General features: G+C 42.8%; 1 protein-coding gene across 1 annotated transcript; it reads left to right on the top strand.

Annotated features, from left to right (window-relative positions):
• Positions 1-202: 202 nt before the first annotated feature.
• Positions 203-13,455, top strand: PSMC1 (proteasome 26S subunit, ATPase 1). Its single transcript, XM_053377112.1, has 11 exons — positions 203-277; positions 2,537-2,590; positions 3,562-3,658; positions 4,805-4,929; positions 5,811-5,996; positions 7,447-7,575; positions 8,254-8,350; positions 9,323-9,512; positions 10,529-10,680; positions 11,722-11,876; positions 13,120-13,455. Exons 1-11 carry the CDS (start codon positions 275-277, stop codon positions 13,252-13,254), a joined length of 1,323 nt encoding a protein of 440 aa, XP_053233087.1. The 5' UTR covers positions 203-274; the 3' UTR covers positions 13,255-13,455.
• The last annotated feature ends 572 nt before the right edge of the window (positions 13,456-14,027 follow it).

Genomic DNA, 14,027 nt, shown 5'->3' with positions numbered 1-14,027 from the left:
CTGCAACACACACAACCCGTCCTCCACCCCCAGGGAATCAAAACATCTACGACGGTGCCCTTTCTCCCGTTCCCATAGAAACAAGCGGGCGTCCTTTTCCCCCGAGCCTTCTTTTTGATAGGCTCCTGCCAATCCTTGGCTCCGCCCCCTATCGGCTCCGCTGTTGCTTCGCGCATGCTTTTTGGTCCTCGCGGCGGCCCGTAGCGAGCCCGCTTCCGCTTCCGGCGCTTCAAGGGTCCGCTCAGTTTCCGGCGGCCGGCTGTGAGTGAGCAGAATGGTGAGTCGGGTTGGGGAGGCCGGTGAGTCCGGGGTTTTTCGGTCTGCGGGCGCCGCAGCTGGGCCTCGCCTGGAGAAACCGAGAGGTGGCGAGGAGGAGGAGGAGGGAGAGGTGGACCAGGATCCTGCCGCTTCCGTCTCTGCGTGGGCTTCGCAGATTTAATGCGGTGTCATCGCCCGCCCCCTACTCGAGGCGGGGTGGATGGCGTGCGAGGGACCAGTAAGGAAGAGCGGGGCTAAAGGCCTCGAGGGCCCACTCCACCACCAGCCCCGGGCTGCGACGGCGAAGATGGTCGCGGAGGTATCCGGGCCCCTTCTGGCAGCTCGCTGTCAAGAGTTAGGCTGTGACGGCCTTGGCGCTCGTCGGTTGTGGTGACGCCTAAAGTGAGACGTATGTGGCCACTAGTCGCATCTGCCAATGCCAGCCTCTGGTGTGGAAAACACACACACAAATACCTGCCCGTCTATACAATGCAGTGGTACCTCGGGTTAAGAACTTTGCTTCAGGATGAGAACAGAAATCGTGCTCCAGCGGCAGCGGGAGGCCCCATTAGCTAAAGTGGTGCTTCAGGTTAAGAACAGTTTCAGGTTAAGAACAGACCTCTGGAACGAATTAAGTACGTAACCATAGGTACCACTGTACTGCACAGACTTTTGTGCCCCAGAGTGGCTGGGTCAACCCAGTCAGATGGGAGGGTGCAAACAATGAAATAATAATTGTTTTTGTTTGTGTATCTCACATGCCTTATGCACATAAATATACAGTCATACCTCAGGTTACAGACACTTCGGGTTGTGCACCGCGCCGAACCTGGAAGTACCGGAATGTGTTACGGTCGGGTTTCGGTGCATGCGCAGAAGCGCCGAATCGCGACCCACGTGTGTGCAGACACGGCGCTGCTGTTTTGCGGACACTGCGGGTTGCGGACGTGCTTCCCGCACATATAACGCTCGCAACCCGAGCATCCACTGTATTCATGCCTCACATGTATAGGTCTCTGTGTGTGAATCGCGGCTCACACGTACAGGTCTCTGCATATGAATTGTTTGTTTACGGAGGTTTTTGTGTCCTGTTTACCCCAGTAAAGCTGTGATTCCAAGAGACCGTTGAGTCAAAGGGTAAAACTCTTTCACCACTTGGCAGATCTAAAAAACAAAACAAAAAACGCAGCAGTAGCTTTTAACTTATAAAAGCCCACATGGTTGCTTCTCATTGGAAGGTTGGTTGTGCAGGGCAGTCGCATTGCTTTTATCGTAAGCTGCCCTGGTTGCTGTGAAAGCCCATTTACTCAGTTATGGTAGTGGAGTAATTTGAATTGAGGACATCCTGCTTTTGGCCCTTAGTGCAGTTGTATGCACGCTTACCTGGAAGCAACCCCACAGAACATTATAAAGCTTCCAAGTAAACATATGTAGGATTGGACTGCATATCACTATGATAGTATGATTAGCTCTCCAAACACAACTGAGAATTTGTCAGTTTGGTTTTAAACTACTGTTTAAAAGCACTTCACTGTGAAGAATTTTTGTTGAAACTAAAAGTTATATTCTTTTGCAGTGTGGCAGATCATAGTCTGTACTTCCAATTTAATTAAGATGCTGGAAGTTTGCATCTGCTTTGCACATCTTAAGCTGCAGTCCTAAACATGCATGCAGTATGATCCTAAATATCTCAAAAGTCATTTCTGCTGAATTCATTGAGACTTGCTTCCTCAAATGTGCGAATAGGATTACAACCTTACAGGTAGAATGGGACTTGGTTCATGGTGTAAATATTTGAATATCAATATGTTTAGTACAGGTTTCCCCCACACACACTTATGTGCGGGTTATGTTCTGGGCCCCTGTACATAAATGAAATCATGTAATGTGGGAAGAACCCCCATTTTAATAGGGAGAGTGCGCAGAGAGGAGAGAGACAGATTCACCCTGGAAATTGCTCGGGCCACTACCTGGCCTGCCTGTCTGAGGGGAGCTAGTGTGTGCAGCTGCAGCAGCTGGCCATGGAGGGCATGGGTAGAGAATGGCGCCCAGCAGAACTGGTGCCAGGATGGCAGAGGCAAGGAGAAAGTGTCTCCTGCGCCACTGGTCGAGGGAAGGGCAATTTATTTGTTTATGATGCAGCGACTCGCGTAAATGCTATTCTGCGTGAATGGGATGTGTGTAAGGGGGGGAGGGGAAGGTTCCTGTATATTTCAAGCATGTGAAGTAGACTGACTTTTAGTATGCCATTTGATCTTCTGTTTGTTCCCATTATTAGGGTCAAAGTCAGAGTGGTGGACATGGTCCTGGAGGTGGCAAGAAGGATGACAAAGTAAGAAAATGTAAAAATGTTTTTAATCAGCTGTAATTCCTTGAGAAATGCAGCAATACAATTTTGTTTAGAAAATCTATTTTGTGCTAATTCGGCAGCATTTCCTCGGGTGTATCATTGTGTAATTGAATTTGTACTACAGTATGCCCATTTTTTTGCGATGTAGATGCCTTTACTTGCTGCATATAGATAACGCCTTAATCATAAAACATTATCAGTCACCGCTGTGTTACATTGACACACAGGAAAATACTGAATTTAATAATCTAGAATCAGTTAGTACTACAGTGATTATCAAGAGTTTGTAATCAGAAACTTTTAAACACACGTTTTTCACCAACATAAAACTTCCTCTGTCCTTTCCATAGCAGCATTTCAGTAATCTTATCAACCGCATAACTAATACATCTCATTTTGTGCCTTTTGTTGTTTGGAACCAACTCAGTAGCAGTCCTCTTGGACAAATTGTGAGCATTGTATGCGCTGATTTGTTTCGGAGGCACACTATGTTTCTCCAGCCACCTGGATCTTGATTTCTAAGGCCATACATAGTAAGATGTGAAACATTAGCTCCAGTTGCCAAGAATCACAGCAGCATGGAGGAGGATGTGTTATCTCAGCCTGTTTGCTGGACTTGAAATTGTTGCTGGACTTGAAAAGAGTTGCAGATTGGAGTTGCAGATTGGAGTTGAAAAGAGTTGCAGATTGGAGTTGCTTCAGTGTTTCTCCTTGTACTGGTCTAGGCCAGGGGAAACATGTGGCACTCCAAATCTCATCAGCCCTATCCAGCATGACTAATGATCAAAGATTTTGAAAGCAGTAGTTCAGCAATATCTGAAGGACCACAGGTCTCCATCCCTGGTCAGCAATCATATTTCTTCACACCGCAGTGCTAACTCTTGCACAGGTTTCATTGGGGTCAATTCTTTCACCATTCTGACTCTTTCTACCTGATTCTTGAAATAAAAAAGGATAAGAAGAAGAAATATGAGCCTCCAGTTCCAACTCGAGTGGGGAAAAAGAAGAAGAAGACAAAGGGACCAGATGCTGCCAGCAAACTTCCACTGGGTAAGTGCAGCTGGTTTGTGCATATTTCAGGAAGGGACCATCACAGAGGACGTGTTACATATAGAAGAGCCGCAGTTCAGGCTTGGGCACCTGCTTATAAAGCTCAGAAAGCAAGGCCGGAAGAGGCCTCTTTGTTTGAAACTTCAGAGAGCTATTGTCAAGCCGAGTGAAAGCTAGATGGATCAATGGTTTGACTTGGCATGAGACGACCATTTATAATTTGTAACATCTGCTTACTACTGTGTCATGGAATCCAGAACTTTGAGCCTGTAGGTGTCTAGTCATTTTCAACTTTTAGAATTTATTTTATAATCTGATTACTGTGCAAATACTGGAAGCACACAGCAGATTTTAGCCACATTAAAACAACCTTTCAAATACACCTACCTTGACTCTGAGGTCATTTTCAGAGACCTTTCTCTGAGTGTGTTCACCAAATGAGGTGTGGTGGTGGGTGATTATTGGAGACAGGGCATTTTCAGTGGTACTGTACTGGTTGTGGAATTCCCTCTCCAGAGAGGCTTGCCTGGCACCCTTTGTTATAATCCTTTTACTTTGAAATTAAATCTTTTAGGCTGAAGTCCTAAATTCAGTAGGACTTCTGAGTTAGACATAGTTAGAGTTGTGCTCTTAGTGCTTTTTAATGCTGTTTTATGTGGTTTGCTACCCTTGGTTTTATTTCTTCTAATTTTATTGTGATCATTTGTTTTTAAAATCTCTAATGGGATTTGTGTGATAACATTAAGATGTTGGGCAATATACTAACGTAAGTAAGTAAAGTAAATAATGAACACATTTATCCCTCAAAAATAAGTCGTCATCATCATCATCATGGCTCCTCTACCGGAAGACTCTGCCACACCTTGCTGGCATATAACCTCTCCACACAAGAGTCTCGACATGAAATCTCAACATGCTTCCATCTAGTACAGTAGCTCCTTCTCACTGCAGTTCAGAATAAGATAGCTCCCCTTGCATTCACAGGAAAGTAGTAGCTAAGGGTAGAAAGCAGGAAACCCAGGCAAATGGTTAGAGCTTAAAAATCCCATTTAGTTGGCAATCCCAAAGAATGAAGATACCAGTGTTTTCCCCAAAGCTTCACTCACAGAATTTGAATATTTTTATTCTTTGCCTTTTTCTTTATAGTAACCCCTCACACCCAGTGCAGACTCAAACTGTTGAAGCTGGAAAGAATAAAAGATTACCTTTTGATGGAGGAAGAATTCATCAGGAACCAGGAACAGATGAAACCTTTGGAAGAAAAGCAAGAGGTATATGTTGAGAGGCAAATATTCTCTCTACTTATCCATCTCCAGTTATTAACTTGCTCCAGTCTGTATCTCAAGCCATTTGTTTGTATACTTTCAACCTTCTGCCTCTTCTATTCATTTAGTGAAACAGGCGTTGCCTGAGGAAATCTTATTCCACAATAAATTGTTCAGAATCATGAATGACCTTGCCATGTTTCTGAAACTGTGCTTATTATATGGAGAACAAAATGGACGTGGGTTATTTCTGCACTTTGAAAATCCACTGTAGTCCAGCAACATTAGGAGGGCCACAGTTTTCCCTCGTCCTATTGGCTCAAGCTATTCTATGAAGCAGAATAATCATTTTTCTGTTAGAAGCATAACAGAATAAGCCCTATAGGTGTTCTCAGGTAGTGTGTTAAAGAAACTACATTGCAAGTTTAGTATACCATAGTAGCTATTGGTCTGGCAAATAAAGATAAAGAAAGAAAGGAAAATCCAGTGCATCACATTTTTAGCTTGCTCTTCTATTTATAAGGTTTACAAACAAAGCCATTTAAAATGACATCCAAGGTTCTCAGTACAATATAGATTTATATTGAGAAGGATGCATGGGACTCACCTACTCTAGGTAAAGATAGGGTGGCATAAAACAAGCTTGATTACTTAGGACTTTAAGAAGCACAAACTTAAGCAGAACCTATTGTCAGTTTTACATTCTTGCTATCTTGCCTATTTGCAGACTTTCTGTTCTAACATAATGGAATTAGCTTGAGGCCCTTGTATGTAGGTAGGGACTGCCACCAAATGGAGCCCTATTAGTCCTTTCTCTACTGTAGACATAGAAGGTTGGCAGGGTGATGGTCAATCCATGCATACCTACATTTTATTTTTGTTTGCAGGAAGAGAGATCAAAGGTGGATGATCTGAGAGGGACCCCGATGTCTGTAGGGACACTGGAGGAGATTATTGATGATAATCATGCTATCGTGTCTACGTCGGTGGGATCAGAGCACTATGTCAGCATTCTCTCTTTTGTAGACAAGGATTTGCTGGAGCCAGGGTGTTCAGTTCTGCTTAATCATAAGGTAATTATTGTCATATTTAAAGATGAGTAGCCTGCCTCTGAAAGTGCGTAACATTTACTAATATTTATTTATCTTAAAAAATTGTGCCCCACTCTGAAGCTCAAAAATCTCCCAGAGCTGCCAGGAGCAAGTAAGACAATCCTTGCATGCCAGTTTTCAATCTAAAATACATGGCACAAAAGGAAAAAAGGTTGAGGAGGAAGAAGAAAACAAACTTGGGCACCAATATTTAACATGGAATAGAAACAGTTCAGAGAGAGAAGGAACCAAATGGAGCTAGTTCTCAGCCCAGCCTGCTTCTTGCCTTTCCCTCTGTTGCAGTCTTGAGTTTGCACCATGCACATTTTGACTACCTGCTGTAGTCTGGGCATGACAAATTTGAAAAGGATTCAAACTTAATGGAGAACTCGGAGGGCAACAGAGAAAGTAAACACCCCTGTGTAGAGAGAGCTGATCAGCTAGTTATGAGATTCTAGATTCCTATTGATTTGAACAGCGCCAGGTTGTTGTTTCTTTGGATTAGAATGGAAAGGTATGAAGAAAAGTGCCTCTTTTGATCAGCTGTGAAATCATTTTCATGAGAGGATAATTACTTGTCATCTGCTCTGCCACTTCCCTTGGAAAGCTTAGTCAATGGAAAGTGGCAGACAATACCAGTTTCTTTTAATTTTTGTCGCTGGTGTTGCAGCATGGTGTAATGATGTAGCCTGAGCCATGCTTAATTGGATATGTAGCAAACTTGCCCTGTTGACCGATAGGGCTGCAGCAGTTTGGCAGCAGCGTCTGAAATTCAGTTTACATTTTCATTGAAGTTACTGCTGGAATGCTGTAATTGTACCTGTTCGTAACTTAGATCACACTATTCTTCTTGCATGCATTTGTATTTGTAGACATGTTCAGGGCCCAATATGCAGCAACCAAAACCTGGCCTCAGTAGCTTATGTTACTTGTGTTTGCTGTTGACTCTTCCGAGCGAGTCAGAGAACTTTTTTGCTTGTGTGCTGCTAATGTATTCTGTTACTGTAACTGGCGGCTGGTGTTTCATTTTTTGTTTTCCCGATATGGCATATGTTTTATTTGATTCCCCTCTTCTTTTTCTATGGTACAATGTATTTATGCAGCCTTTGGGTGACAAGCGACCAATAAGTTTATTATAAATAAACAAACAAACTTTGGCTGTGGTGTAGAGATCTGCCAGATAGCACTGTACTTTGGAGCAGGCAGAAGCAGCAGAGGTCGCTGCTGATTTGGGGTGGTCCTGAGCATCCTTTTCTGGCGTTGATTTTGACCAAGCGAGCTGGCCCACAGACCTATGTCAATGACATTTATGCTTTGCCTCCTTGCTAGTAATGGGACAAACACTCAGATAAACATGTTGTTTCTCTCCAACCCAGACCCAAGTGAATTACATGCAATATTATTTATTGGTGCTGCTGCCTGTTTTGATTAGGTCCACGCTGTGATAGGAGTCCTCATGGATGACACAGATCCTTTAGTGACAGTGATGAAGGTGGAGAAAGCCCCTCAAGAGACATATGCCGATATTGGAGGCTTAGATAACCAGATTCAAGAAATTAAGGTATTTATACTTTCAGCACTGATGAAAGAAGGAGCACTGATGTCACAGTTTTTTAAAAAGTAATAAAAAAAAGTGCTGGTATTTACTTGATTCTATTGCTCAGCAACTACTGCTGGAACTTCAACTGTATTTTGCTTAGCAGAGAGGCGGTCAGGTAATGATCTCTCTTGATGGTGCCACATGTCCCTGCGGCTTGAGAGTGTGATTGTAGTGCTGAGGCTCCAGTCCACTACAATTCTCTTCCTTTAGAAATGAAGCAACCTCCTGTTCTGTTTTTCAGTGTTTGTTGAAAAATCATCTTTTTCTGTCCCAAGCCTTTCAAAACGAGTTGTATTTTATTTCTGCAGTTTTTAATTCTTGTTCATTTTTTTAAAATACTGTTTACAGTCGTACCTTGTTTTGCGGCCGGGAACATGCACAGAGCGGTTTGCGCTTCTGCGCATGCACGAAGCGTGATTTAGAGCTGCTGCGCATGCGCGAGCGGCAATCTTTTTGTATATTGTAATATTTCACGTTTCTATCATTTGCTGGCATTTGTTGCTTTAAAATACTCAGTGTTAACATTCACTTTTGAAAATTTTAATTTTGATCATTAATTCACTGCCCAGTCTGTGATTTTTTTTTTCCAGCTAGGAAGAGCTAATATACAGATAGATATGTTGTTGCTTCTTCCTATAGGAGTCTGTGGAGCTCCCTTTGACCCATCCCGAATATTATGAAGAGATGGGTATCAAGCCACCCAAAGGAGTCATTTTGTATGGACCACCTGGCACAGGTACTACTCTTCTGTCATTCTGGTTCTATATGTCTCTAAATGTTGACACTCCTGGGTGCACCTCATGATTGGTACACAGCTCATAGATATTCTGCCTGGAGGCTGGAGCAATAACGTCTTGCTACTATCTCTGGCATTGTTCTTTATAAGAGTGTGGTTCTGAAATGTGGGATGTGATAAGCTAATATTTACCCATGAGGTGCTGCTGAAAATGCCATCTTCTGTGGAGGCTAGATTGGCTCCCCAAGGCACAGTGCCTTTTCTGCTGCAGTGCTGAAACTCTGGAAAGCTTTTTCTGCAAGGAAGCCCAAGGCTGCTACCTCCCTGGCATCTTTGGGGGCAGGTTAAGGTCTTTCACGACTGTTGTGCCTTTGTAAGTTGAGTTCGCAAAATGTTTTTCCAGCTTTTTGTCTGCTTATTAGTTCTGTTTTTATTTTATATTGTCTTGGGGTTTAAATTGACTTGGATATTTTATGTGTTGATTTGGTTGTTTTAATTTTTGGCTGTATACTGCCTTGAATATATTGATTCTTTTTTTTTTTTTTAAGAAAACATCTTCACCAGATATGGCCATGTTTTCCAGACATTCCTTTAAATAGCTTCTCTGCACCAACACTCCAGTCAATCATATTATTATTATTATTATTATTATTATTATTATTATTATTATACTTATACCCCACCCATCTGGCTGGGTTTCTCCAGCCACTCTAGGCAGCTTTCAGCAAAATATAAATATAAAGCATACTTCTCCCCCAGGAAGCATGAGTTCCAGTTGTAGGAACCTTTTTGAAGTGCTTCCAAGGCTGTAGCTGAATTGTAAGATTGCCTAACCTCAGAAGTTAATTTCTCATAGACAATATGGGTAACCTTGTGGATAGTTCCAAACTGCATGCATGCATAGCAGTGTAATGCAGCTTAGTCACTGTGTCTGCAAGCTCTAAATTCAACTGTGTTTTGGAAATCAAACAGGTAAAACATTACTAGCCAAAGCAGTCGCAAACCAAACCTCTGCCACCTTCCTGAGAGTGGTTGGTTCTGAACTTATACAGAAGTACCTGGGAGATGGTCCAAAGCTTGTTCGAGAACTGTTTCGAGTGGCTGAGGAACATGCCCCGTCAATCGTCTTCATCGATGAAATCGATGCTATAGGTACCAAAAGGTAGGACATTGTTGCTGCTTTAATGTGGGATGTAACAAATGCAATTCTATGAATTGGTTTCATTTTTTCCTTTCTTTCCAATCAATCAATGATAGGAGTTGGGACACAGGAGCTGTGTTGCATTCTGCGCTCCCCAAAGGTTACTTTCCTTTTGCTCACAGGTGTTTTTGCTACAGAGCCAGTCCTTGTTTTGTGCAAGGGTTCTGTTCTGGACTCCTGAGTCCATTGATAGAGCACATGTAAGCCAACTCCGCCCCTGTTCCACACCTTTTCATGAAGTCTTTATGACGTTTGGGGGCTCCTTCCAGGTTCTGCACCGTGTGTGTGATCGCACGTCAATTCGGCTGCGCCTAAACCGGAAGTTGCCTATAATCCTGATAATCCCATCTTGCATTTTTTTTAAAATTCCACCCCACATTGTAGGAGTAAGTTTGAAGATGCTATGAAGCTAACTTCTGGTGTAATATAGGTGCCAGAGCACTCTCAGACTATACTCTAACTGAGCCATTTGTAAGACCTGTTGTAATAATTACTGGAGGCTAAAGCAGTCTCTTAAAATTTCAAAGGAAGACCAGATAGAAGTTGCTGAAAAGCAGCTGTGTTAAACAGAACAAATTATGCGCGTGAAATCTAATGGTATTGTAAAAGCACCTGTTCCCCATCTTGAAGGCTTTTTGTGCTATTTCAACTGAGGGCAGGGGGAATGAGAAGGGGCAGAAAAGACTTGCAGCAGCTATGTGGTGCCAAGCAAGCAAGTACAAGCAAAGCAGTGCCATTTATAGACCAGCTTTGAGTCCAGCCTCTTACCCATACAGCGGAATGTCGTATCTCATCCTCTGGGTTTGGAAATTCAAAAAAGGGGTTGGGGGAGATCTCTGTGTAGCCATTGCTTGTGCCATAACTTATTTGCCTGTGATTACTCAGTGATTTTATTAAGAGATAAAGGGAAATGTGATCTTCTGTGGAGACTGCTGCATGCAACTTACTTTGATGTTATTCTCTCTTCTCCTCCAAAGATACGATTCAAATTCAGGGGGCGAAAGGGAAATCCAACGAACAATGCTGGAGCTGCTGAACCAATTAGATGGGTTCGACTCGCGTGGAGATGTAAAAGTGATCATGGCCACTAACAGAATAGAAACACTGGATCCAGCTTTAATCAGGCCAGGTGATCATTGTGTTGCAAATTATTCCCACTTGTTTTTTTGCATTTGACTACTGACTGTGTTGCAGTTTCTCAATAAGCTAAGTGCTTCCTTTATGTAGCTTACTCTTTATTGATGTTGTTACTGGACATGACACTTTTATCCAAGCAAAAATGGGCAAGTTCCTCTCCCTCAGTGGCTCATAATCTAGATTTAGAAGCCGGGGAGAGGGAGGCGTGAAAAATGAGGGATGTGAGCAGTTACAGTTCTGCATGCTAGGTCCTGGGGTATGTTCTGAAGACAAATAATACAACAAACTTGTTGGAGCTGAGCAAATCAGGGTGTGGTCAGTACCTACATGGGAGATGGCCTGGAAACCCTCAATGGGTCACCTTGAGTTCCATGGAAGAAAGGCAGGGTGTAAATGTAAGAGAAATATGTAGTTTATGAAATTTAACCTCGGGGATGCTTATCTCCATTAGTCAGGGGGAACATATTAACTGTGGAGAAAGGTAAAGGGGACCCCTCACCATTAGGTCCAGTCGTGACCGACTCTGGGGTTGTGGCGCTCATCTTGCTTTATTGGCCGAGGGAGCCGGCGTACAGCTTCCGGGTAATGTGGCCAGCATGACTAAGCCGCTTCTGGTGAACCAGAGCAGCGCACAGAAACGCCATTTACCTTCCTGCCGGAGCGGTACCTATTTATCTACTTGCACTTTGACGTGCTTTCGAACTGCTAGGTTGGCAGGAGCAGGGACCGAACAATGGGAGCTCACCCCGTCATGGGGATTAGAACCACCGACCTTCTGATCGGTAAGTCCTAGGCTCTGTGGTTTAACCCACAGTGCCACCTGCATCCCTATAAGCTGTGGAGTAGAAGGTGCCAAAAATGGTTTATGCTGCAGTTGCTTATTTGCTTTTCAGATGGCATGCCATCATTTGCTGGATAAAACTGTTTTTTTAAGAAGTAAACTGTTTAGTCGCAGTGTGAAGCCACCTCCCAAGGAAATCTTTCCATCTCAGTAAAAATCTAAGCTGCCTGATTGTTGTTTTTCAATCCCTAGGACGTATTGATAGGAAGATTGAATTCCCTCTGCCCGACGAGAAAACAAAGAAGCGCATCTTTCAGATTCATACCAGCAGAATGACTTTGGCAGATGATGTCACACTGGATGAGCTGATTATGGCTAAAGACGATCTTTCTGGTGCAGATATTAAGGTAAGATGCTTGATAACCAATTAAAGTTTCTCCTCTTAACAGTGAATCATCTCAGCCTCCTTTCCTCATGTTTTATCCCTTCTCACAAACACCATTATTTTTATCAGATTTTAGAGGAACTGTTACCTGAACATTCTTGATTTTTGAAAGGGTTAGTTTTTTGAAAAAATATGAACTGGCATCTTCCAGTTTGCCTGATAACAAATGTCCCGTGTCATGGAAGTATTTCCCATGTTGATCAGCTATTTTGCCTCCTCCTGAGTCAGAAAGTCATTGATGTTTGGAAGTGGGCCTGTCTTTGGTATGAGGGGCCAAAACTCATGGAACAAGGGTAAGAAATGCTTGAATGTTTTGCCAAATTTTACTAGAAGCTTGTAGGAATCAGTGACACTTGCAGAATGCCTTTCGTGGGGAAGGAGGGAGCAGCTAAGGCCTTGCATTCATTGTAAGCCATCTCAAGTGTTCAAGTTAAAATGATAGAACATTAAAATCACAATACGATAGATAAAATGCAACTGATAATCAAAAGGGCCCCATTAATTAATTCCTAACATTAACCACCAGAAAAGGCTTGGGTGTGTTTCATGAGGCATGCTTTAACAAGAGCTGAAATATTGCCAGCATTGGCACAGGTTGGAGGAATTGATAGGAAGGGTGCTAACCCCGAATGCAGGAAAACTAAGAGGACCTCTGCAGTTGAGTATGATGCTCAGAGAGGGAGGTATGGAGACACTTGCTCATATGTCTTGATAAGAGATGAGTTGCAGAGTTGAAAAGGCTCTGGCCTGTTTTGCTTCCTTGTCTTTCACCATGGCTGACTCACAAGATCTCTCCTCCATTTTCTTGCTTAAACCCATGACACTTCATTGTAAAAGCTTCGATTTTGGCATTTCACTCAAATGCTGAAAAGATTCATTGGGCTCTGCTTCTGCGAGAGCAGAGTATGGAGAGGGAAAGAACCAAAAAAAGTATGTAAAGATTACTGTGTGTTACAGTCCAATTGCCTTTTTGTTTAGTTAAGATATGAACCAACCTTAACAGACTTATGCCCCGATCTTGTGCGGGTTTATTTAAAAGTAAGGCTCAGTCAGTGCTGTGCTGCTTACTCCTAAGTAAGTATGCATAGGATTGCTGCCCTAGCTGGACAATATTGCAAGTATTGCTTACTGAAAATTATTTTTTCACTGCATTGAATAAAAGTGAGATTCATAATTTTCTAACCAGAGGCTTCCATCTCTGGCAGGCTATTTGCACAGAAGCTGGCTTGATGGCTCTGCGGGAACGGAGAATGAAAGTAACAAACGAAGACTTCAAAAAATCAAAAGAGAATGTTCTTTATAAGAAACAAGAAGGCACCCCAGAGGGCCTCTATCTGTAACTTTTTACCTTTTGTTTGTTTGTCCTGGGGCAAGAGAAATTATTGGAACCTTCCTTTCAGAGTACAGGAAAAGCATGAGAAATTAAATGCCTTGGGCGGAAAGAAAAAGCTTTTACTGCTTGAAGCATTGTTTAAGTGAATTCCTCCACATTGTAGTTTTAAACACTTTATTTGCCATTAAAACCTTGGTTTCCAAATGGATTGGTATGAATGGGTTAAGATTTTAAGCAATGATGGTTTCTGATGTGTATCTTGGCCTGTCTGCCTGCCTCTTGGTCTGCAAACCAATTGACTCCATAACTTTTCCACGGCTGGTGGTTACATTTAGTCCTGGGTGCAACTAGAAGTAAATAGCTTAAGTCACAAATATGAATCTCCAGAATTTCAGGTGTTAAGTTTTTTGCTGTCACGGGACAGGCACTTATGGGGAAAGCGCCATGCCGAGCCATAAACCCAGTCTAGGTGGGGATGCAGAAAAAGGCGATTAAGGAAAGAAACAGCACTAAATGTACAAAAAGAGAGAGGCAGATAAAACTGTAAAAGAGAAAGGGAGGATAAAAGCTGAAGAAATGGGTACTTAACTGTGGTGATTGCAACAGAAAAAAACACTCTAGCAAGAGAATCTGAAGGAAGTGCTGGGTAGAAATTGGATAATAATAAAAAACAAGGCTTGGAGGCTACCACTGTAGTGGAAAGAACGTGAGTGGGAAAACCATGTCCTTTGGTATGTGCTCTTAAGGGTGGTTGTGGGAAGCCTGCCAAAAATCCAGCCT

This window comes from Podarcis raffonei, chromosome 1 (assembly GCF_027172205.1).
Source record: "Podarcis raffonei isolate rPodRaf1 chromosome 1, rPodRaf1.pri, whole genome shotgun sequence".
In the NCBI taxonomy this organism is placed as follows: Eukaryota; Metazoa; Chordata; class Lepidosauria; order Squamata; family Lacertidae; genus Podarcis; species Podarcis raffonei.
The sequence above is the reverse complement of the archived record's forward strand: the minus strand, read 5'-3'. Positions and strand labels throughout refer to the sequence as shown.

Excerpts from the sequence above, each read along its gene's own strand:
- PSMC1 (XM_053377112.1), top strand. Across the intron at positions 3,659-4,804 it reads TGCCAGCAAACTTCCACTGG|TAACCCCTCACACCCAGTGC; the intron begins GTAAGTGCAGCT and ends TTTTCTTTATAG. Across the intron at positions 9,513-10,528 it reads GATGCTATAGGTACCAAAAG|ATACGATTCAAATTCAGGGG; the intron begins GTAGGACATTGT and ends TCTCCTCCAAAG.